Source organism: Pongo abelii, chromosome 19 (genome assembly GCF_028885655.2).
Source record: "Pongo abelii isolate AG06213 chromosome 19, NHGRI_mPonAbe1-v2.0_pri, whole genome shotgun sequence".
In the NCBI taxonomy this organism is placed as follows: Eukaryota; Metazoa; Chordata; class Mammalia; order Primates; family Hominidae; genus Pongo; species Pongo abelii.
The window spans coordinates 46,019,121-46,044,308 of NC_072004.2; the positions used below are offsets into that span (position 1 = coordinate 46,019,121).

A 25,188-nucleotide genomic window follows, 5' to 3' on the forward strand; every position below is an offset into this window, starting at 1 on the left:
TCCTGCCCACCTCAGCCTCCCAAAATGCTGGGATTACCACCGTGCCTGGGTGAGCCACCGTGCCCAGCTGCCAGGCCGATTTCTAACTCCTGAGCTCAAGCAATCCTCTTGCCTCAGCCTCCCAAAGTACTGGTATTACAGGTGTGAGCCACTGCATCTGGCCTACCTTTTATCTTTGCTTTAGTTTCTTATCCTTTAAACTCTAGCATGAAATTTGTCTCGTGTTGAGAAATCATGTTGTATGAACATTTAGAAGGAAGAAGAATAAAAATGTTTTTAAGTTATTCTGTCAAAACTGCCAACATGTAGCAGTTTCTCCTCTTGTGGTTAAGTTTGGGCTCTACCCTCTGTTTTCAGAGAAAAGGAAGTTCTGTGTAGGAATGCAAGGATTGTCTGTAACTCTTAATGCTTGAATAAGTTAAAGGCTAGAAAGCTGTTCATTGTCTTCAGGAAATCAGATAATGTTTACAGCCAACTTGGCCTAGCTGATGTTGAAATCATTAAGAATAGTTCTCTATAGCTCACTGGAATCCTTGGTACTAAGATGTAAATACCAAAGAAATTAACTCCCACTGTCCTTAAATATTCATTTGTTCATTCACTCAATAAATATTTATTGGGTGCCTACTGTAGGGCTGAGAAACTTCTAGGTCCTAGATTCTGTGTTCAAGGAAATAGATCACTGCCCTCACGGATTTATGCTTTCCTCTTTCCTTTGGTGGCTGATACTTAGGTTACTACCCCTAAAAACAAAACAAGTAAGAAAAATATAAGTTCTATTTATGTATTCATTTTTAGATTTCACTTCTATTATATCTTTCATCACTTGTCCTATTTCTACAGCATTGGCCTTTCTGTTTGTTATAAGTAGAGATCCAGCCTGGCCAATATGGTGAAACCCCGTCTCTACTAAAAAAATACAAATTAGCCAGGTGTGGTAGCAGGCACCTGTAGTCCCAGCTACTCAGGAGGCTGAGGCAGGAGAATTGCTTGAGCCGGGGAGGCGGAGGTTGCAGTGAGCCAAGATCACACCACTGCACTCCAGCCTGGGCGACAGAGCGAGACTCCATCTCAAAAACAAAAACATAAGTAGAGATAACTGATCAAAATGTCATGTAGTGATGTCAGCTGGCTACTCAGGCCTCAGAGTGGCACCACCTTGATGACATTGTCAAAGTCAGGGCCTGGTCTTTAATCTTTGTAAGTCCAAAAACTTCATCTTTGTACATTATCAAAGGGGAATTAGTTGAGGTACTGGAGGTGTCTACAGTGAGAAATGCCAGTATTTTAGTCTGTGTGTTCTAGTTTACTCTATAAAATGACTATGTTGGCTTTCATGTACCTTTTGGTATTCTGATTCAGTATTTCTCAGGACACTGACAAAAGCAAGTCTCTGCTCCTTCAAGAGCAAATGGTAAGATCCTGGTACCTAATTAAGATACTAGTTGGTGGCTGGGCACAGTGGCTCACGCCTGTAATCCCAGCACTTTGGGAGGCCGAGGCGGGTGGATCACATGAGATCAGAAGTTTGAGACCAGCCTTCAACATGGCAAAACTCTGTCTCTACTAAAAATATTTAAAAAATTAGCCAGGTGTGGTGGCATGCACCTGTAATTCCAGCTACTCTGGAGGCTGAGGCAGGAGAATTGCTTATACCTGGGAGGCGGAGGTTGCAGTGAGCTAAGATGGCACCACTGCACTCCAGCCTCAGCAACAGAAGAAGATTGTCTCAAAAAAAAAAAAAAAAAACACTCAAAAGTTATTTCAAAAAACCAAGACAGGAAGTCTCAGTAGCTTAGCAAAGAAAAGAAAGCTGTTGGCCAGGCGTGGTGGCTCACGCCTATAATCCCAGCATTTTGGGAGGCCGAGGCAGGCGGATCACCTGAGGTCAGGAGTTTGAGACAAGCCTGACCCATACGATGAAAACCTATCTTTACTAAAAATACAAAAATTAGCCGGGTGTGGTGGTGGGCGCCTGTAATCTCAGCTACTCGGGAGGCTGAGGCAAGAGAATTGCTTGAACCCAGGAGACGGAGGTTGCGGTGAGCCGAGATCATGCCACTGCACTCCAGCCTGGGCAACAGGAGTGAAACTGTCTCAAAAAAAAAAAAAGGAAAAGAAAAGAAAGCCGTTATTGCTCCTTTTATCTCCCACTTCCCCTTCTGTTACCCATTTTGAAAACACTACAAAAATCTGAGTATAATTTGTTACAGTAGTAGTATTTAAAGTGTCCCTATTATAGTATTCTAAGAAAAGTTTAAATCCGGATACAGGGAAAACCAAGAACAGATGAAATTTTTTTTTTTTTTTAAATGAAGTTTCTCTCTTGTCGCCCAGGCTGGAGTGCAATGGCGCAATCTTGGCTCACTGCAACCTCCACCTCCCAGGTTCAAGCAATTCTCTTGCCTCAGCCTCCCGAGTACCTGGGATTACAGGTGCCTGCCACCACGCCCAGCTAATTTTTGTATTTTTAGTAGAGACGGGGTTTCACCATGGTGAAAGCTGGTCTCAAACTCCTGACCTCAGGTGATCCGCCCATCTCAGCCTCCCAAAGTGCTGGAATTACAGGCGTGAGCTACCGCACTCAGCCCAGATGAAATAGTTTTAAAATAACCTATAATTCTACTACTTACAGACAACTGCAGTTAACTTTTTTTTTTTTTTTTTGGATGGAGTCTCACTCTGTCGCCAGGCTGGAGTGCAGTGGCGCCATCTCGGCTCATTGCAACCTCTGCCTCCTGGGTTCAAGCCATTCTCCTGCCTCAGCCTCCTGAGTAGCTGGGACTACAGGCGCCTGCCACCACGCCCAGCTAATTTTTGTATTTTCAGTAGAGATGGGGTTTCACCATGTTGGCCAGGATGGTCTCCATCTGTTGACCTCATGATCCACCTTCCTCGGCCTCCCAAAGTGCTGGGATTACAGGCTTGAGCCACCCTGCCCGGCCTGCAGTTAACATTTTGATGTATTTTTCTATATATACTATTCTGCAAAGTTGAGAGACTACTGTATATGCAACTTTGTATCAATTTTTAATTTTTATAAACATTATAAGCATTTTGTTAGCATTATAAGAATTTTGGTAACATCATAAGCATTTACAAGAATATTTTTCCCATGCAAAGCTTTTTTTTTTTAAGACGGTCTCACTTTGTCACCCAGACTGGAGTGCAGTGGCACCACCTTGGTTCACTGCAACCTCCACCTCCCGGGTTCAAGCGATTCTCCTGCCTCAGCCTCCCGAGTAGCCTGGATTATAGGCGCATGCCACCACACCCAGCTCATTTTTTGTATTTTTAGTAGAAGGAGGTTTCACCATGTTGCCCAGGCTGGTCTTGAACTCCTGAGCTCAGGCTGTCCACCCACCTTGGCCTCAAAAAGTGCTAGGATTACAAGCGTAAGCCACTGTGCCTGTCCCACAGCCTCATTTTTAATGCAGAGGTGGAGTCTATTGTAGATATTTAAAGGAACATTTGTTGGTGGTAGGTTGCAATGTATTGATTCTGGCACCCCAAAATACTGGAAGCAAAACTAATTGCAAATAAGGGTGGTAAAAATAAAAGCCACACATATACAGTCAAAACAACAGGGATATATTCTCAGAAATGTGTCATTGGGCAATTTTGTCATTGTACAAACCTAGATGGTATCATCTGCTACACACCTAGGCTGTATGGTATATTCTATTGCTCCTAGGGTACAAGTCTGTACAGCATGTTACTATACTGAATACTGTAGATAGTTGTAACATAATTGTAAGTGTGTATCTAAACATAGAAAAGGTGCAGTAGGCATGCTGGGTCACACTTGTAGTCCCAGAACTTTGAGAGGCCAAGCAGGGAGGATCTCTTGAGCCCAGAAGTTTGAGACAGTCTGGTTAATATAGGGAGACCCCCATCTCCACAAAGAAATTAAAAATTAGCCAGGTGTGGTGGTGCATGCCTGTGGTCCTAGCTACTCGGGAGGCAAAGGTGAGAGGATTTATTGAGCCCAGGAGGCTGAGGGTGCAGTAAGCCATGATCACACCACTGTACTCCAGCCTCGACAACAGAACTAGACCCTGTCTCAAAAAGAAAGAAGATACAGTAAAAACATAAAAATATAGTAATATAATCTTATGGGACTACCATTATGTATGTGATTGTCATTGTCCAAAACATCATTATGTGATGCTTGGCTGTATTTGTTTGCAAAAGACCACATATTTATATTGGTTTTTGAGTCAGTCTTTTCACCAATAAATCTTTTCACAAGTTGTCCTTTTTTTTTTTTTTTTTTTTTTGAGATGGAGTCTTGCTCTGTCACCCAGGCTAGAGTGCAGTGGTGCGATCTCGGCTCACTGCAACCTCTGCCTTCTGGGTTCGAGTGATTCTCCCACCTCAACCTCCCGAGTAGCTGTGACTACAGGTGCATGCCACCATGCCTGGCTAGTTTTTCTATTTTTAGTGGAGACGGAGTTTCACCATATTTGCCAGGCTGGTCTCGAACTCCTGACCTCGTGATCTGCCCGCCTTGGCCTCCCAGAGTGTTGGGATTACAGGCGTGAGCCACCATGCCCGGCCTACAAATTGTCTTTTTTTTTTTTTTTTTAACTCTTTATTTCCTGAGCAACACCGATGTACAGAAATCATCTTTAAATATGGTACTCTGAAAGCTGCTGGTTGAGTTTAAAACTCCCCAGAAATATAGAAGGAGGTCAAGGAGAATTAAAACGAGCCATTCTGGCCGGGCTGGGTGGGTCACGCCTGTAATCCCAGGACTTCGGGAGGCTGAGGCGGGCAGATCACCTGAGGTCAGGAGTTCGAGACCGGCCTGGCCAACACGGTGAAACCCCGTCTCTACTAAAAATACAAAAAAGTTAGGTGGGTGTGGTGGTGCACCTGTAATGCCAGCTGCTCAGGAGGCTGAGGCAAGAGAATTGCTTGAACCTGGGGGTCGGAGGTTGCAGTGAGTCGAGATTGCGCCACTGCACTTCAGCCTGGGCAACAGAGTGGGACTCCATCTCAAAAAAAAAAAAAAGAAAGAAAAAAAAAGAAACTAGCCATTTTCTGGTCAGGCATGGTGGTTTACTCCTGTAATACCAGCACTTTGGGATGGCAAGTTGGGTGGATTACCTGAGGTCAGGATTTCAAGACCAGCCTGGCCAACATGGTGAAACCCCATCTCTACTAAAAATACAAAAAGTTGGCCAGGCGCAATGGCTCACACCTGTAATCCCAGCACTTTGGGAGGCCAAGGCGGGTGGATCACCTGAGGTCAGGAGTTCGAGACCAGCCTGGCCAACACGGTGAAACCCCGTCTCTACTAAAACTTCAAAAATTAGCCAGGCCTGGTGGTGGGTGCTTGTAATCCCAGCTACTCGGGAGGCTGAGGCAGGAGAATTGCTTGAACCTGGGAGGCAGAGGTTGCACAGAGCCAAGATTGCGCCACTGCATTCCAGCTTGGGCAACAGTGCAAGACTTCATCTCAAAAAAAAAAAAAGAAAAAAGAAAGAAAGAAATGTGTGTGAATGTTATAGAGGTATATTTTTGTGTGTAGATTTTTTTTTTTTTTTAAAGACAGAGTTTCACACTTGTTGCCCAGGCTGGAGTGCAATGGCGCAATATTGGCTCACGGCAACCTCTGCCTCCCGGGGGTTCAAGTGATTCTCCTCCTTCAGCCTTCCGAGTAGCTGGGATTACAAGCATGCGCCATCACACCCGGCTAATTTTGTATTTTTAGTGGAGATGGGGTTTCACCATGTTGGTCAGGCTGGTCTCAAACTCCCGACCTCAGGTGATCCACCTGCCTCGACCTCCCAAAGTGCTGGGATTACAGGCATGAGCCACCATGCCCGGCAATTTTGTTTTAGTGTAGATTGTAATGTATACAATTTTGATGGAGAACTATTTTTTTTTTTGAGGTGGAGTCTTGCTCTGTCACCCAGGCTGGAGTGCAGTGGCACGATCTCAGCTCAGTGTAACCTCTGCCTCCCGGGTTCAAGCAATTCTCCTGCCTCAGCCTCCCAAGTAGCTGGGATTACAGGCTCCCACCACCACGCTCGGCTAACTTTTTTGTATTTTTAGTAGAGACGGGGTTTTGCCGTACTGGCCAGGCTGGTCTCCCAACTCCTGACCTTAGGTGATCTGCCTGCCTTGGCCTCACAAAATGCTGGAATTACAGGCATGAGACACTGCTCCTGGCCAATAACTATTCTTATTGCTATAAATCTGGTAAAGAATATGACTAATTTGTCATCTAAAAAGCCAAACAAATATATGACAGCCTTTTGTTGTTATTACTATTATTATTATTTTTTCGAGACGGAGTCTTGCTCTGTCACCCAGGCTGGAGTGCAGTGTCTCAGTCTCGGCTCACTGCAACCTCTGCCTCCTGGATTCAAGCAATTCTTCTGTCTCATCCTCCCAAGTATCTGGGATTACAGGCGTGCGCCACCAAGGCCAGCTAATTTTTGTATTTTTAATAGAGACGAGGTTTCACTGTGTTGGCCAGGCTGGTTTTGAACTCCTGGCCTCAAGTGATCTGCCCACCTTAGCCTCCCAAAGTGCTGGGATTACAAGCGTGAGCCACCACACCCGGCCCAGCCTTTTTTTATTATTGAGGGCTATCAGTGAGTCACTAATATTTGCAGTTATTTTAGTTGTTCCTATTAGCCATGAAAGCTTGAGAAACTAAATTTTCCTAATCTTCAGTTTCCTTCTGTGTAAAATGAGGATAAGGGTAGTATCTGCTTTACCTGGCCATTGTGGGAATTAAAATGAGAAACTTATTTAAAATGCTTAGCACTGGGTGTGGGGAGGGGGGAGGGATAGCATTAGGAGATAGATATACCTAATGTTAAATGATGAGTTAATAGGTGCAGCACACCAACATGGCACATGTATACATATGTAACAAACCTGCACGTTGTGCACATGTACCCTAAAACTTTAAGTATAATTATTAAAAAAAAAAAACGCTTACCACAGTGCCTAGGACATAGGAGATTCTTAATTAATGTCAGCCATGATAATACTAAATATTATTGTTATTCAAGGTGACATCCCCTGTTCCTCCAACTGACAACTTATTCTTTAAATGTCTCCTACTCTCTTTCCCATCATAATGCTCTTTTATGCTCTGATGGCAGTTTGTGGCTGCCCCAGATATGTAAGAACATAATTCATTTCATTATAGTTACTTTTGCTTGCCATCCCCCTTACCAGAATGAGAGTTTTTGAGGTGAAGACCATGCTTTATTCATCTTTATAACCCTAATTTCTGACACATACTAGGCCTGAATAAATGTTGAATGAATGCCTTTATGAATGTTGTGGGTGTAATTTGGCAGACATTCTTTTTTCGATTGTCTTGGTCTTGATGATGTGCACTCTATTAGTATAGATAATCAAGAATTAAACATTTTTTTTATATGATTTGTTTACTGCTACGTAATAAAACTGTGCCAAAGCTTAATGACTTAAAAAGCAACCATTGTATTTGCTTACAATTCTGGAAGTTGACTGGGGCTCAGATAGGTAGTTCTCCTGGTTTTGCTTGGCAACACTCTTGTGGTTGCAGTTGCAGCTGGAATGTCTGACAGAGAACATTCACTTATATTTGGAGACTTAGTATTAGCTAGTCTCAGTTGGAACACTGGCATACCTGGGTTTTGGCGCCAGTCTCTCTCCCTGTCTTCCTCCCTTCCTGCCTTTTCACCTTCCTGTCTCTCTCCCCTTGTCCTCTCCAGAAAGATAGGCATACTTCTTTCATGGTGGCCTCCAAAAAGCAGATGTTGACAGTTCTTCTGAAGGATGAGGCCTAGAACTGGCACAGAATCAGTTTCACTCTATTGCTGTGCACGTGTGACTGCACTGCTAGTCACAGGCCCAGCCCAGATTCTGGGGGAGAGGACCACACAAGGCCACGAGTAGTTGGAAGTGTGAATTCCTGGTTAATTGGCGGCCACTACTGTAACAGATTACCAAATCATATAATATACGTTTTCTGTTTGAAAGTTCTCAAATAAGCATTTTTTTTTCTAAAAAAGTCATAAGTGTGAGAGAAACAAGGAGAAACATAGCAGTGCTTACAAGTCCATTTTTGAGTCAGACTGAATTCAAAATCTCTGCCTCTTCACTAACTTTGTGATATGGCCAGTTTCATCTCTCTGACTCCCATGTTACTCATCTACACAGGTTCTCTTCACAGGGTTATGGTAGAGTTTAAATGAGACCACAGGTACAGTTTTAACTGGCATACAGGTACTCAGTAGATGATAGCTGCTGCTGTATTGTTGCTGTTTCCATTATTACTAATGACCGGTGTCTTGGTGTCAGCACAAAGACAAATAGGTAATGTAATATACATTTCACAGAAACTGAGAAAAAATGTGTTGATTAGCGTCATCAATTTCAGTTGACTATTTTTTATCTTTATTTATTTTATTTTTATTTTTTTTTTTTTTTTAGACGGAGTCTCGCTCTGTCACCCAGGCTGGAGTGCACTGGCGCAATCTCGGCTTGCTGCAAGCTCTGCCTCCCCGGCTGATGCCATTCTCCTGCCTCAGCCTCCCGAGTAGCTGGGACTACAAGTGCCCGCCACCAAGCCCAACTAATTTTTTGTATTTTTAGTAGAGACAGGGTTTCACCATGTCAGCCAGGATGGTCTTGATCTCCTGACCTCATGATCCGCCCGCCTCAGCCTCCCAAAGTGCCAGGGTTACAGGCGTGAGCCACCGCACCTGGCCTTTTTTTGTTTGTTTGTTTGTTTTTGAGACGGCGTCTCGCGCTGTCGCCTGAGCTGGAGTGCAGTGGCACGACCTTGGCTCACTGCAACCTCCGCCTCCCAGGTTCAAGCAATTTTCCTAGCTCAGCCTCCTGAGTAGCTGGGATTACAGGTGCCCGCCACCATGACCAGCTAATTTTTTTGTATTTTTAGTAGAGACGGGGTTTCACCATGTTGGCCAGGCTGGTCTTGAACTCCTGACTTCGTGATTCGACCGCCTCAGCCTCCCAAAGTGCTGGGATTACAGGCATGAGCCACTGTACCCGGCTGTCTTTTATTTTTGATAAATATGTTTTTCTGTTTTTTTGTGGTGTTTTTTGTTTGTTTGTTCGTTTGTTTGTTTGAGACAGAGTCTTGCTCTCTCACCCGGGCTGGAGTACAGTGGCGTGATCTCGGCTCACTGCAACCTCCACCTCCTGAGCTCAAATGATTCTCCTGCCTCAGCCTCCCAGTAGCTGGGATTACAGGCAGGCACCACCAAACCCAGGTAATTTTTGTGTTTTTAGCAGTGACAGGGTTTCACCATGTTGCCCAGGCTGGTTTCAAACTCCTGAGCTCAGGCAATCCACCTGCCTCAGCCTCCCAAAATCCTAGGATTACAGGCATAAGCCACTGCGCCTGGCCAGTTTTTAATCAGTATGTTCTTGTTAGCAAATAGTTTTATATTTTGTGTATGTGGTTTTCTTTTTTGTTTGTTTGGTTATTTTTGAGGCAGGGTCTCACTTTGTCACCCAGGCTGGAAGGCAGTGGTGCAAAAACCACCCACTGAAGCCTCAACCTCCCAGGCTCAAGTGATCCTGTCACTTTAGCCTCCCAAGCAGCTGGGACTACAAGCCATGCCACCACACACAGCTGATTTTTTGTATTTTTTACTAGAGACAGAGTTTTGCCATGTTGCCCAGGCTGGTCTTGAACTCCTGGACACAAGTGATCCGTCCTTCAAAAGTGCCGGGATTATAGGCATGAGCCACCGCACCAGGCCTCTACATATGTCTTTTTAGTAACTAAACTCTGGAGGAAAATATATCAGTCACTATTGTTTTGGAGGGTTGTGAAGGAAATACTCCCTAAGCTTTTGGGTGGCTTAGTATTGAAATACAAACTTGATGAATTTTTGGCATTTTGTGAGCTCTTAATCATGTTAAAATTTTAAAACAGTTGTTTTGGGGTTATATTCAGCTGTAGTGGAAACTTTGTAAGTTTTGTTTTTTATTATTTATTTATTTATTTTTTTTTTTGAGGTGGAGTCTTGCTCTATTGCCCAGGCTGGAGTGTGATGGCACTATCTTAGCTCACTGTAACCTCCGCTTCCCGGGTTCAAGTGATTCTCCTGCCTCAGCCCAGTAGCTAGGACTACAGGCGTGCACCACCACGCTTGGGTAATTTTTGCATTTTTAGTAGAGACGGGGTTTCACCATGTTGGCCAGGCTGGTCTCGAACTCCTGACCTCCTGACCTCATGATCCACCTGCCTCGGCCTCCCAAAGTGCTGGGATTACAGGCATGAGCCAATGTGCTCAGGCCAAAACTTTGTAAGTTTTAATGGTCTGTTACATTAAAGGTTTTAGTGGCAGTTATTTCAAAATATTATTAATCAACATAAACAATATATATTACAGTTTCCTGTTTGAAATCTTGTCTGTCATTTGTATTCTTAAATCTATTTTGTTACAAATCACCACAGTTGTTTTTGTCTTGAATGGCTAGGTAGCATTTGAAGCTGATTGGTTGTCCACCACACAATTCTTTACACAGGGACAGGAAATACTACGTGTTATACCAAGAAGTGTCTTTAGCCAATACATAATTTACAGATTTATCTGGGAGCTCTTTTAAAATAGTGTTCTGTGGCCGAGTGCGGTGGCTCACGCTTGTAATCTCAGCACTTTGAGAGGCCGAGGCAGGAGGATTGCTCGAGTCCAGGAGTTTGAGACCAGCCTGGGCCACGTGATGAAAACCCGTCTCTACAAAATATACAAAATATAGCTGGGTGTAGTGACTGACACATGCCTGTGGTCCCAGCTACCTGGGAGGCTAAGGTGGGAGAATCACCTGAGCCCAGGAGTTCGAGGCCGCAGTGAGTTGTGATTGTACCACTGCTCTCCAGCCTGGACGACCAAGTGAGAACCTGTCTCAAAAAAAAAAAAGTGTCCTGTAAGTACAAAACAGCATGGTGTAATGAAAGAGCATAGTCTTTGGAGTTAGACTGTTTCTGGCACTGTGAAGCCTTAGGTAAGTTGTCTTCTTTGTCTTCTTTGGTCCTCACTTTCTGAAACTGCATTGTGAAGATTTATTGAGTTAACAGTGAACGCATGGAACCATTGGTACCACATCAAATATGAAGAAATTCACTCAGCAGTGGAGCTGCATTTTTAAATTAGTTTCATAAAGTCAAGCAAATGAACTTGATTGGTTACATGATTGGATTAAAGGTGACTCGGCTTTAAATCATGAAATATTTCAAGGAAAAGAAAATGATCCCATGGTAGTATCAAGTTTGAAATGGCAGTGGTTGGGATTCTATGAGCAAAAGGGACCAAATTTACAATGAGAGTACAGGAGGTGAATTTGGAAATTGAGTCTCACTTTTTTAGCCCTCTCTCTGTTTTGTGTTGACATACTTCCTTTTTTCTGAGGTTCTGAAACAAAAACAAAACGTAGGCTCTGCAACAGCTGAAGGAGCTTTTGAATCCTTTCTAAAGAGGAAATTGACTTCACCTAACCAATGCACTTCCTGTGTATGCTATATCCGCTAAAGAGCAAGACAGGACCTCAGAGGCACAGTGCTCAACTGCAGAATTTCCTCTTGGCCATTTGAAATGTATTACAGCGTTCTGACACAAGGTCTTCATTTATTCTGGTATCTGTAATATGTATACAAAGCAACTGAGGGTCCTGTTAAAAATACAGGTTTGGCCGGGTGCGGTGGCTCATGCCTGTAATCCCAGCACCTTGGGAGGCTGAGGCGGGCAGATCACAAGGTCAGGAGTTCGCGACCAGCCTGGCCAAAATGGTGAAACCCCGTCTTTACTAAAAATACAAAAAAATTAGCTGGGCGTGGTGGCGCATGCCTGTAATCCCAGCTACTAGGGGGGCTGAGGCAGGAGAACTGCTTGAACCCGGGAGGCGGAGGTTGCAGTGAGCCGAGTTGGCGCCACTGCACTCCAGCCTGGGCGACAGAGCAAGACTCCAAAAAAAAAAAAAAAAAAAAAAATACAGGTTTGGCTGGGTGCGGTGGGTCACGCCTGTACTTCCAGCACTTTGGGAGGCTGAGGCAGTAGGATCATCTGAGGTCAGGAGTTCGAGACCAGCCTGACCAATATGATGAAACCCCATCTCTACTAAAAATACAAAAATTAGCCAGGCATGGTGGCATGCGCCTGTAATCCCAGCTACTCAGGAGGCTGAGACAGGAGAATCACTTGAATCCGGGAGGTGGAGGTTGCAGTGAGCCAAGATTGCTCCATTGCACTGCAGCCTGGGCAACAAGAGCAAAACTCCATCTCTGAAAAGAAAAAAAAAAAAAATACAGGTTCTAGGGGAGGAGGAGGAAAGAAAAAAAATTCATGTTCTGATTTAGCAGTTCTGGGTGGGGCCTGAGATTCTGAATTTCTAACAGTATCCCAGGGGTTGTGTTAAAATCATAAGGTATTCTCTCTTTGGTTCTTTTAGAAAGTTCTTTGAAACACATATGATTAACTGCGTTTTCACTCAACAGCATTTGTTTGCCAGATGCTATGTAGATGAGGGCCCAGTTTGCAAAGATCTCATAGTTGAATGGTGAGCTGAATCAAGTGCAATTTGGGTTTATGGCCTTTCTTTCTTTTTAAAATTTTTACTTGGATTTATTTCACAGAAATTCTTTGGTAACTACAGAAATTAATTAACAATTAATTTAGGATTTCTCTTTGTGATTTAAAGAATTATTTTACTAACTGCATAAATATTATTATAACTGCATTAATGTCAAATGGAGAGAAAAAGGCCGGATGAGGTGGCTCACGCCTTATCCCAGCACTTTGGGAGGCTAAGGTGGGTGGATCACCGGAGATCAGGAGTTCAAGACCAGGTTGGCAAAACTTTGTCTCTACTAAAAATACAAAAATTAGCCAGGTGTGGTGGCATGCGCCTGTAATCTCAGCTACTCAGGAGACTGAGGCAGGAGAATCTCTTGAACCCAGAAGGCAGAGATTGCAGTGAGCCGAGATTGCGCCACTGCACTCCAGTCTGGGCCACAAGAGTGAAACTCCATCTCAAAAAAAAAAAAAAGGAAAGAAAACTGTTTCTATGATCTGCCCACCCAGTAAATGATACTGCTCTTTTCCTGTTTTAGTCCTTGGGCATGGGCATTTTTTGTTTTTACATGGTCGTGAACATTGCTGGGAAACAGTGTTGTATTCTGCTTTTTAAATTTAGAGAGAATTTAGAGAATAAATAGAAAGTTTTTAAATCTATTAACTGTTGAAATATTGTCCTTTATTCATATTTTGATATGTTCTTTCTTGGTGGATTTTTCTTATACTTTAAACTTTCTTGGTAAGAGAAAGTTAACAAAAGGGTTATGGTGGTAAACAATATGTCATATGAAACTAAGATAATAATATCTGGAAAGCAAAGTATGTTTTTGCTTTAACTTATCGGAGTGGCTTATAGTTAGAATTTTCCCATTAAGCGAGAGAAAATGAGTTATATGTTACCTGAATTGTTTTTTGAGAAGAGGGCCTTGCTCTGTCGCCGAGGTCAGGTTGCAGTGGTGATCCTCCCACCTTGGCCTCCCAAAGTGCTGGGGTTAGAGGCATGAGCCACCATGCCTGTTATCTGAAGTCTTTAAAATAAAAATCTGGATCACTCCTGTAATCTCAGCATTTTGGGAGGCCAAGGTGGGAGGATTGCTTGAAGCCAGGAGTTCAAGACCAACTTGGGCAACATAGCAAGATCTCGTCTCTACAAAAAGTGAAAAATAAAATTAGCCAAGTGTGGTGGCCCGCGCCTATAAGCTCAGCTACTCAGGAGACTGAGGCAGGAGGATCACCTGAGCCCAGGAGTTCAAGGCTGCAGTGAGCTAGGATGTGCAACAGAGTGAGACCTTGTCTCTGAAATAAAAGAAGAAAAATCTGGTGTCTGTATAAACAATCTATTTATCTTCATAATATATTTGACAGGAAGATTTTCCTGTCATATCCCCTAGAATATGGGTTCTTAATCTGAGATCTGTAGATTTAGGGCAGTGTTTCTCAAATTGTGGGCTACAGAATCACAGGTGTGCTTGGAAAAAATGAGAACTCCATCCATACACTCCTTTAGCCCCTCCTGTCATTTTCTGGTTCAGTAGGTCTGGGATGGAACTCTGCAGTCTGAATTATAACAAGTAGCCTACATGATTCTTCTGCAAACGAAGTTTTGTAATTACTGCTCCAGGCAAGCCATGGTTTGGCTCTGAGGGAATTTGTAAACTTCTGCAATTGAATAATTTTTTAGGGTATAGATTATTTATTTTTGGGGGAAGAGGCTTTTTCTTCTCTTTCAATAACTTTGAAAGGAAGAGGCTTTATAAACCTCTCATTTAGATTGACAAAGAGCACTATGATTCAAAAAGGATTGAGTCATTGTCCCAGCTCTGCCTCCTACAGGCCTCTTTGGTTTTTAAATAATTTTTGGTTTTCTTTTAGCATAATGAGGGCATTTTATCCATGAGTTTTTTTGTTTGTTTGTTTGTTTGTATTGTGGCTTTTCATTTTTATTTAGAGACAGGGTCTCACTCTGTCACCCAAGCTAGAGTGCAGTGGTGCAGTCACAGCTTACTGCAGTCTCGACCCCTGGGCTCAGGTGATCCTCCCACCTCAGCCCCCTAAGTAGCTGGGACTACAGGCATGTGCCACCATGCCCGGCTAATTTTTGTATTATTTGTAAAGGCAGGATTTCTCCATGTTATCCAAGCTGGTCTCAAACTCCTGGGCTCAAGTGATCCTCCTGCCTCAGCCTCTCAAAGTGCAAGGATCATAGGTGTGAGCCACTGCACCCGACCATGGCTTCCTTTTTTTTTTTTTTTTTTGAGACGGAGTCTCACTCTGTTGCCCAGGTTGGAGTGCAGTGGCACGATCTCAGCTCACTGCAACCTTTGCCTCCCGGGTTCAACCGATTCTCCTGCCTCAGCGTCCTAAGTAGCTGGGATTACAGGCACGCACCACCAAACTCAGCTAATTTTTTTGTGTTTTTAGTAGAGACGGAGTTTCACCATGTTGGTCAGGCTGGTCTTGAACTCCTGACCTCATAATCCACCCACCTTGGCCTCCCAAATGCTGGGATTATAGGCATGAGCCTGCATGCCCAGCTGACCATGGCTTTTTAATCTACCATTTCTTTGCTGCTTTTCAGTAAAATGAATTTTAATCCCCTCGTAATTAAACAATTTTTAGTATTGAAACGTACAATTTTCAAGAACAACTTTGTATAGATAATAATAATTTATAACATTTTTTATCGAGTATAACAATGTGCCATTTATTTTACCCACTGTAGTACCTAGATTATTTTAATTTATCCTCACAGCAACTCCATGAAGTAACTATTATTTATTTCTCTTTTTTGAAATGGAGTCTCACTCTCTTGCCCAGCTGTAGTGCAGTGGCGCAATCTTGGCTCACTGCAACCTCTGTCTCCCAGGTTCAAGCAGTTCTCCTGCCTCAGCCTCCCAAGTAGCTGGGATTACAGGCCCGCACTACCACGTCCAGCTGATTTTTGTATTTTTAGTAGATACAGGGTTTCACCACATTGGCCAGGCTGGTCTCGAACTCCTGACCTCAAATGATCTGCCCTCCTCGGCCTTCCAAAGTGCTGGGATTACAGGCGTGAGGCACTGTGCCCGGCCGAAATAACTATTATTATGCTCATTTGACAAATAAGAAAATTGAGGCATAGAATACTTAATTAACTTAACCAAATTGACATAGTTTGTGAATGATGAAACCAAGATTTGGCTTATTCTATCTGACTTGAAGGGCAATTCTGTGTACTTCTGCCTGTTTGTGCAAATGAATCACATTTGGTTTATCAATGAATGGAAGATGTATATATACAATGGAATGCTATTCAACCTTAAAAGGGAAGGAAATTCTGTCATTTGTGACAGCATGGATGAACCTGAAGGACATTACTCTAAGTGAAATAAGCCAGATACAGAAATAAACATACTGCATGATCTCATATGTAGAATCTAAAAAGGTCGAAGTTATAGAAGCAGAAAGTAGAATGGTGCTTGCCAGGGATGGAGTTGGGGATGGGGAGATGTTGGTCAAAGGTACGAAGTTTCAGTTATTTAATATGCGTAAATTCTAGAGAGCTCAAGTACAGGATAGGGACAATAGTTAATAATAGTGTAATGTATACTTGGAATGTGTTAGGAGAGATCATAAGTGTTCTTACCACACACAGAGGTAACCACGTGAAGAGATGGACATGTTAATTAGCTTAACTATAGTAACAGTTCACTATGTATATGTGTATCAAAATATCACACCTTAAATATAATTTCATTTAATCTTTTTTTACTAAATTCAAGATGATGGTTATACAGTGCTTTTAGATTAATGTGAATTATACCTTTGGATTAGCCTTTTTTAAAGATTCTGATTTTGAGTATTTTGTTATTTCTTTTTAGATCAAAGAAAGTGCATCACAGACAAGGGATGTTCTCAAACAGCATTTTAATGATTTAAAGGGAACCCTTGGAAAGCTCCTGGATGAGCGATTGGTGACCCTTTTGCAAGAGGTGGACACCATTGAACAGGAGACCATTAAACCACTAGATGACTGCCAGAAGCTCATAGAACACGGAGTCAACACTGCAGAGGACTTAGTCCGAGAAGGTGGGAGACCAGGGAGCCTGTTGCATTAGTGCATTCGTCCATTTTCACACTGTTGATAAAGACATACCCGAAACTGGGCAATTTACAAAAGAAAGAGGTTTAATGAACTTACAGTTCCATGTGGCTGGGGAGGCCTCACAATCATGGCAGAAGGTGAAAGGCACAACTCACATGGCGGCAGACAAGAGAAGAGAATGAGAGCCAAGCGAAAGGGGTTTCCCCTTAAAATACCATTAGATCTCATGAGACTTATTCACTACCAAGAACAGTGTGGGAGAAACTGCCCCCATGATTCAGTTATCTCCCACCGGGTCCCTCCTGCAACACATGGGAATTATGGGAGTACAATTCGAGATGAGATTTGGGTGGAGACACGGAGCCAAATTATATCACAGGTTAAATGTGGTTCGTTCAGATTGACATTTTGCTGATTTCTCAGGATAGCAGCAGGCTTCTTGTCATCTGTGGGGTTCTTAGAATGTTCTTACCTAGAGACAGTTTGTAATATAGGATGACAGATATACAGTTAGGTATCCCATGGCGAGTGCAGTTGAAGCGTTAGTTACAATTAGTTATAAAACAAGAAAGAATAAATGATATGGGGCACATTGAGATGTTTTGATACAGGCATGCGGTGTGTAATAATCACATTGTGGAAAATGGGGTATCCATCCTCTCAAGCATTTATCTTCTGTGTTACAATCAATCAAATTATACTTTTTTTTTTTTTTTTTTTGACACAGGGGTTTTGCTCTGTTGCCCAGGCTGGAGTGCAGTGGCGCTATCAGAGCTCACTGCAGTCTTGACCTCCCTGGCTCAGGTGATCCTCCCACCTCAGCCTCCCAAATAGCTGGGATTACAGGCACATCCCACCATGCCTGGCTAATTTTTGTATTTTTAGCAGAGACAGGGTTTCACCATGTTGCCCAGGCTGGTCTCGAATTCCTGGTCTCAAGCAATCTTCCCATCTTGGCCTCCCAAAGTGCTGGGATTACAGGCGAGAGCCACCACAATTACGGTCTCCATTGTTTTATTTAGAAAGTTTAAAAAAATGTGATTGTTGTTTACTCCTATCTTTGCCAATTATTTCCACTGTGTCATGCCCTGCTGCCTTCCTTTCTTCATTCTACCACCTTCCTTCAACAGAGATCTTTGTCAGGCACATAACATAAACAAGGGGGCCAGGTGTGGTGGCTCACGCCTGTAATCCCAGCACTTTGGGAGGCTGAAGTAAGTGGATCACTTGAGGTCAGGAGTTTAAGACCAGCCGGGACAACAGCCTGTCGCTACAAAAAAAAAAAAAAAACTTAGCTGGGCATGGTGGCATGCACCTGGAGTCCCAACTACTTAAGAGGCTGAGGTGGGAGGATCCCTTGAAGCCAGGAGATTGACACTGCAGTGAGCTGTGATTGCACCACTGCACTCCAGCCTGGGTGATGGAGTGAGACCCTGTCTCAAAAAATATAAAATAAGAATAAGAATAAAGGCTGGGCACGGTGGCTCATGCCTGTAATCGCAGCACTTAGGGAGGTCGAGGTGGGCGGATCATCAGGTCAGGAGATCAAGACCATCCTGGCCAACATGGTGAAACCCCGCCTCTACTAAAAATACAAAAATAGCCAGGCGTGGCAGCGCATGCCTGTAGTCCTAGCTACTCGGGAGGCTGAGGCAGGAGAATTGCTTGAACCCGGGAGGCGGAGGTTGCAGTTAGCCGAGATCGCGCCACTGCACTCCAGCCTGGGTGACAGAGTGAGACTCCCTCTCAAAGAAAAGAATAAAATAGGTGAGAGTTCTTTCTTTTGGGATTCAGAGCCCAGTGAGAGACAGATACATGCTAAGAGATCAAGACCTTATTGGAGCATAGAGGAGGAAGTTCTTAACTTTGTCTGGAATAGTGTAGGATAGCTTTCTGCAGGAAGAGTTCCACAGAGGCTTGAAGCAATTCATCAAGCAGACATAGGAAAAACAGGAGGTAACAGCATGATTCCAAGCAGAAGTAACATTATCATAAGTGGAGTGAATGGCATATTCAAGGATTAGTTGAAGCATTTTAAGCAGCAGAGTGACATGATCAGATGTGCATTTAAAAAAAAAATGACCCTGCCTATTTGGAGACTATGTTAGAGATTGTAAGACTAGAGGGAAAAGAGACTGATTAAAAAGTTATTAGAGGCCGAGGCCAGGCTAACACCTATAACCCCAGCACTTTGGGATGTCAAGACGGGAGGATCACTTGAGGTCAGGAGTTTGAGACTAGCCTGGCCAACATGGTAAAACCCCATCTCTACTAAAAATACAAAATTTAGCCAGACGTGGTGGTGGGCACCTGTAATTCCAGTTACTCGGGAGGCTGAGGCAGGAGAATCGCTTGAACCTGGGAGACGAAGGTTGCAGTCAGCCAAGATCGCAACACTACACTCCAGCCTGGGCAATAGAGCGAGACTCCGTCTCAAAATAAAAAAAAATTATTAGAAACTGGGCACGGTGGGCATGCTTGTAATCCCAGCACTTTGGGAGGCTGAGGCGGGTGGATCACTTGAGCCCAGGAGTTCAAGACCAGCCTGGGCAACATAATGAGACCCCATCTCAAAAAAAAAATTAGAAAGTAATCCAGGTAGGAATGGTAAAGGCGGTGGCTGGTAAAGATGAGGCAGGGCTGATTTTAAGAGATTTTGAGCCAGGCACAATGGCTCACACCTGTAATCCCAGCACTTTGGGAGGCTAGACAGGAGAGGAGGATCATTTGAGGCGAGGAGTTCAAGACCAGTCTGGGCAACGTAGTGAGATCCTCGTCTCTAATTTTTTTTAAAAAAATTAGCTAGGTGGGCTGAGCGCAGTGGCTTACACCTGTAATCCCAGCACTTTGGGAGGCTGAGGCAGGCAGATCACGAGGTCAGGAGATCGAGACCATCCTGGCTAACACAGTGAAACCCTGTCTCTACTAAAAATACAAAAAATTAGCCAGGCATGGTGGCAGGCGCCTGTAGTCCCAGCTACTTGGGAGGCTGAGGCACGATAATGGCATAAACCCAGGAGGCGGAGCTTGCAGTGAGCCGAGATCACGCCATGGCACTCCAGCCTGGGCGACAGAGCGAGAGTCCGTCTCAAAAAAAAAAAAAAAAAAAAAAATTAGCCAGGCATGGTGGTACACAGAAGTTGTCCCAACTACTCAGGAGGCTGAGGTGGGAGAGCTTGAGCTATGATTGCACCACTGCACTTCAGCCTGGGCAGCAGAGCAAGACCCTGTCTCTTAAAAATAAAAACAAAAAAACAAGACAGAGTTTTTTGTTTTTTTTTTTAGAAATAGAATTATTGATGATTTTACTGAGCAGTGACTGTTATCTGTAGATGATTACCTACATATGTGATGGAGGGGAAAGGAAAGGATTTGTGATGACAAAAATCAGCCTATTTTTGGATTCTGAATAAATAGTGGTGCTGTTTTTGACAAAGGAATTGAAGGAGAAGGCGGGTGCTTAGTACATAGGCATTTGGCTTGGGCATGTTGAGTTTGAGGTGCTTAAGATGGAAATACGGGTATGATTCTTAGGAGATCATACCAGGCGATGTCAGTATGGCAGTTAATGGCATATATATCAAATCTGAATCCATTGGAATAAGTATAATCATCAAGGGACACCGTGTAATGTGAGAAGAGCAGATGAAAGAGATTAGAACGCTAAGGGGCACCAACATTTAAAAGTCAATTGAGGAAAAAGGAGCTAGGGAAGGAGACTGAATTCCATCCCTTCTGCAGAATGAGTGCTGGGAGTGGTGTGGGAAAAAAGTGTGGATGATTCACAAGGCTGTCACTCCACCTGGAAGTTAATCTTCTTTTGGTCCCACTTAGAATATAGTACGGGTGTTATCTTAACATTGCTGGTTACATTTTTGTCTTGTCTTCAATGAGAAGTGTTTATTTGCCACTGACCATAACAGTGCTTTTGAGAAAATTCTAGCAGTACCATGAAATGTCTTTCCCTGGTGGCTTTGCATTTGGAAACAAACCTAGAAGCAGTGCACCATGGGCCAGGAGTGTACACTTATCACCCTGAGGGCTGATCATTTGTTTTTATTTTAGAAGATAAATCCTGGCCGAGCGCGGTGGCTCATGCCTGTAATCACAACACTTTGGGAGGCCGAGGTGGGCGGATCATCTGAGGTCAGGAGTTCAAGACGAGCCTGACCAACATGGTGAAACCCCGTCTCTACTAAAAATACAAAAATTAGCTGGGCATGGTGGTGGGCACCTGTAATCCCAGCTACTCGGGAGGCTGAGGCAAGAGGTTGCAGTGAGCTGAGATTGCACCATTGCACTCCAGTCTGGGCGACAAGAGCGAGACTCCATCTCAAAAAAAAAAAGAAGATAAATCCTGGCTGGGCATAGTGGCACACTCCTGTAGTCCTAGCTACTTGGGAGGCTGAGGCGGGAGGATCCCCTGAGCCCCAGAGTTTGAGGTTGCAGTGAGCTGTGATTATACCTCACACTCCAGCCTGGGTGACAGAGTGAGACTCTGTCTCAAAAAGAAAAAATCCCTTTGAGGCAGTGTGAGTGTTACAGCATTTGATACTTGAATATTTTTGTATGTCCAAAATTTAATTTAATTTATTTATTTATTTTTGAGATGGCATGTTGCACTGTTGCCTGGGCTGGAGTGCAGTGGCACGATCTCAGCTTGCTGCAGCCTCTGCCTCGCGGGTTCAAGCGATTTTCCTGCCTCAGCCTCCTGAGTAGCTGGGATTATAGGCGCCTGCCACCACGCCTAGCTAATTTTTTGTATTTTTAATAGAGACAGAGTTTCACCATGTTGGCCAGGCTGGTCTAGAACTCCTAACTTCGTGATTCACCCACCTCGGCCTCCCGAAGTGCTGGGATTACAGGCGTGAGCCACTGTGCCTGGCCTATGTTTTTTAATTTAAAAAAATTATTATACATCTCAGCAGCAGAAGGAAACTTCAGGAATATTTTTAATGTCAAACTCTTTCCTATTCTCCTGAGGGATAGAAACTTACTTATGGAATTTTGAGGATTTTATTTATTTATTTATTTATTTTTGAGACATAGTCTCACACTGTTGCCCAGGCTGGAGTGCAGTGGCACGATCTTGGCTCACTGCAACCTCCACCTCTCGGGTTCAAGCAATTCTAGTGCCTCAGCATCCCTAGTAGCTAGAACTACAGGAGCGTGCCACTATGCCCAGCTACTTTTTGTATTTTTAGTAGAGACGGGGTTTCATCATGTTGGCCAAGCTAGTCTTGAACTCCCAACCCCAGGTGACCCACCAGCCTCAGCCTGCCAAAGTGCTGAGATTATAGGCATGAGCCACAGTACCCGGCCATGTCTCTGTTTTTCTTTTGGTTAAGGAGAAGGTCATATGGTCTCAAAAAACTTGAGTAACTACAGGGCACATTCAGATGGAAAAAAGTTCTGGCAGTGTTCTTCAGGGCTGTGGAAGGACATAGAAGTTGGTCATTTTCATATCATATGCCTCTATGTAACTTTTTTTTGCAGGGGGGACGGAATCTCGCTCTGTTGCCCAGGCTGGAGTGCAGGGGTGCGATCTCGGCTCACTGCAACCTCCATGTCCCAGATTCAAGCAATTCTCCTGCCTCAGCCTCCCTAGTAGCTGGGACTACAGGCGCCTGCCACCACACCCAACTAATTTTTGTATTTTTAATAGAGACAGGGTTTCACCATGTTGGCCAGGATGGTCTTGATCTCCTGACCTCGTGATCCACCTGCCTCCGCCTCCCAAAGTGCTGGGATTACAGGCGTGAGCCACCGCGCCCAGCCTGACATTTTCTTTTTATTGTTCTGTTGAATAATTTGTAATCTGATATATGATACTCTTTTAGGAAAACATAGATGCATCATTTGGCTTTTCAAGCCTTATGCCCAGCCTGGGCAACATAGTGAGACCTCGTCTCTACCAAAAAAAAAAAAAATAGCTGGGCATGGTGGCTTTGCACGTATGGTCACAGCTACTTGGGAGGCTGAGATGGGAGGATTGCTTGAACCTGGAAGTTCGAGGCTGCAGTGAGTTATGATCCTACCACTGCGCTCCAGCATGAGCGACAGAACAAGACCCAGTCTCAAAAAAAAAAAACAAACACCCTATCCCCTATTGCTCCTCTCAGGGCAATATTTTGTACTGGCTCCTATTGAAGTTCATAATGATTCTGTAGGAGAGATGGAAAGAAGTCCCTGGGCTTTCTGCTTTGCCTAAAATTGGTTGATTTCCTTGTATAGAGTAGATAGATTTTTCATCTCTGGCAAAATGTTGCCACCGTATATCCCTTTTCCTCTTGGATTTGATCTTAGAGTCACTTCTAAAATAGTTTCTACTTTAACTTTTTGGGAATTTGACTGTGGCATCACTTAAGAACTATTTGCAAGAACGCTAGAGACCCACCCAGACATGAGTTGTGTTGATTACTTTATATGTGACCATTTTCATTGTTCTAGTTCTCTTATTCTTGATTGTAGGTGAGATCGCCATGCTTGGTGGTGTGGGAGAAGAGAATGAGAAACTGTGGAGCTTTACCAAAAAGGCCTCGCATATTCAGTTGGACAGGTAAAAGAGTTTGTGCCTTTTGGACTTACTTTTAAGCATTTAAACTATGTCTGCTTTTTTCCTCCCTCTGTTCAAGATTCTGATTAAGGGAGATAGAGAATATATATTTCAAGGTTTTCAGGCCGGGCGTGGTGGTTTACACCTGTAATCCCAGCACGTTGGGAGGCCAAGGCCGGCGGATTGCTTGAGGCCAGGAGTTTGAGACCAGCCTGGCCAACATGTTGTGAAACCCTGTCTCTACTAAAAATATAAAAATTAGGCGGGCATGGTGGGGCATGCCTGTAATCCAGCTACTTGGAGAGGCTGAGACAGGAGAATTGCTTGAACCCGGGAGGCGAGGCAGATGTTGCAGCGAGCCAAGTTTGCACCACTACACTCCAGCCTGGGCAACAGAGCAAGACTCCATCTCAAAATAAATATAAAATAAAATAAAAAATTATCTGGGCATGGTGGCGTGCACCTGTAGTCCCAGCTACTCGAGAGGCTGAGGCAAGAGAGTCACTTGAATCGGGGAGGTGGAGGTTGCAGTGAGCTGAGATCACACCACAGCACTCCAGCCTAGGGGACAGAGTGAGACCCTGTCTGAAAAAAAAAAAAAAAAATAGCGTTTTACTGCCCATTACCACTGTTACTAATGAAATAGTTGTGATTATAATCCTTGGTATAGTATTACTACACATTTTTTCAATCCAATATATAAAAGAATTGTTAAATTTTAGAAATTCTCAATGTATTGTTGAAACGGAGTCATATTCCAGTAAACCAGATCTTTTGGCATAAACTGGACAGTTATGATCCTACCAATTTTCTGTCTTACTTATATTTATTTGAAAAGAGAATCTTTGTGTAACATCTTGCAAATCCCCTACTGCCATGAGAATTACTTACTGGGGGCTTCAGGATCTTTCAAGCATGTGACTGCTCTAAAATATTTCTTGTATTTTTTAACTCTCAGTTAGAGGTCTCATAACACATGAGCTTCGTTTCCTCAGCTTACCAGAAGTACCTTTACTGGTTGATGTGCCTTGTTTATCTGCTCAGTTGGATGACTCAATTCTTAACATAGTGAAAGACCACATTTTTAAGCATGGAACAGTAGCATCTCGCCCACCAGTACAGATAGAAGAACTAATCGAGAAACCTGGAGGCATCATTGTACGATGGTGTAAGGTATGTAATTCAGAATTCTAGAAATGACTTCCACATTATAGGTTTGAGATTTGGAGGCCTTTCAGATTTTTTCGTTGACTACTTTTAAATACATTCTTTTCTTCCCAAACAAAAATCTCTTTTACTTTACAGTTAAAATGAAGTCACATGGAACACTGAGGTAGCTCTTCCAGTTTTATTTTTATTTTATTTATTTATTTTTTGAGACAGAGTTTTGCTCTTTCACCGAGGCTGGAGTGAAGTGGCGTGATCTCGGCTTACTGCAACCTCCATGCCCTCCCCCGCCTGCCGCTTCCCCCAGGTTGAAGCCATTCTCCTGCTTCAGCCTCCTGAGTAGCTGGGATTATAGGCACCTGCCATCACACCTGCCTAATTTTTGTATTTTTTGTAGAGACAAGGTTTCACCATGTTGGCCAGGCTGTTCTTGAACTCCTGACCTCAAGTGACCCACTCGCCTCGGCCACCCAAAGTGCTGGGATTATAGGTGTGAGCCACCGTGCCTGGCCTTTTTTTTTTTGAAATGAAGCTTTGCTCTGTCGCCCAGGCTAGAGTGCAGCGATGCACCGTCCGACCTCACGTGATCTGCCCACCTTGGCCTCTCAAAGTGTTGGGAATACAGGTGTGAGCCACTCCGCCTGGCTGACATTTTCTTTTTTTTTTTTTGAGACGGAGTTTCATTCTTGTTGCTCGGGCTGGAGTGCAATGGCACGATCTTGACTCACCACAACCTCCGTCTCCCGGGTTCAAGAAATCCTCCTGCCTCAGCCTCCCAAGTAGCTGAGATTAAGGCATGCGCCACCATGCCTGGCTAAGTT

General features: G+C 43.8%; 1 protein-coding gene across 2 annotated transcripts in view; it reads left to right on the forward strand.

Annotated features, from left to right (window-relative positions):
* The window catches only part of CRLF3 (cytokine receptor like factor 3), a 49,967-nt gene that overhangs the window by 4,180 nt on the left and 20,599 nt on the right, over nt 1-25,188 (forward strand). Inside the window, exons 2-4 of one of the 2 annotated variants that reach the window (XM_009251476.4) lie at nt 16,421-16,628; nt 23,116-23,203; nt 24,196-24,373. In XM_009251476.4, the coding sequence (XP_009249751.1) occupies nt 16,421-16,628; nt 23,116-23,203; nt 24,196-24,373 (474 nt within the window). 2 annotated transcript variants of the gene reach the window in all.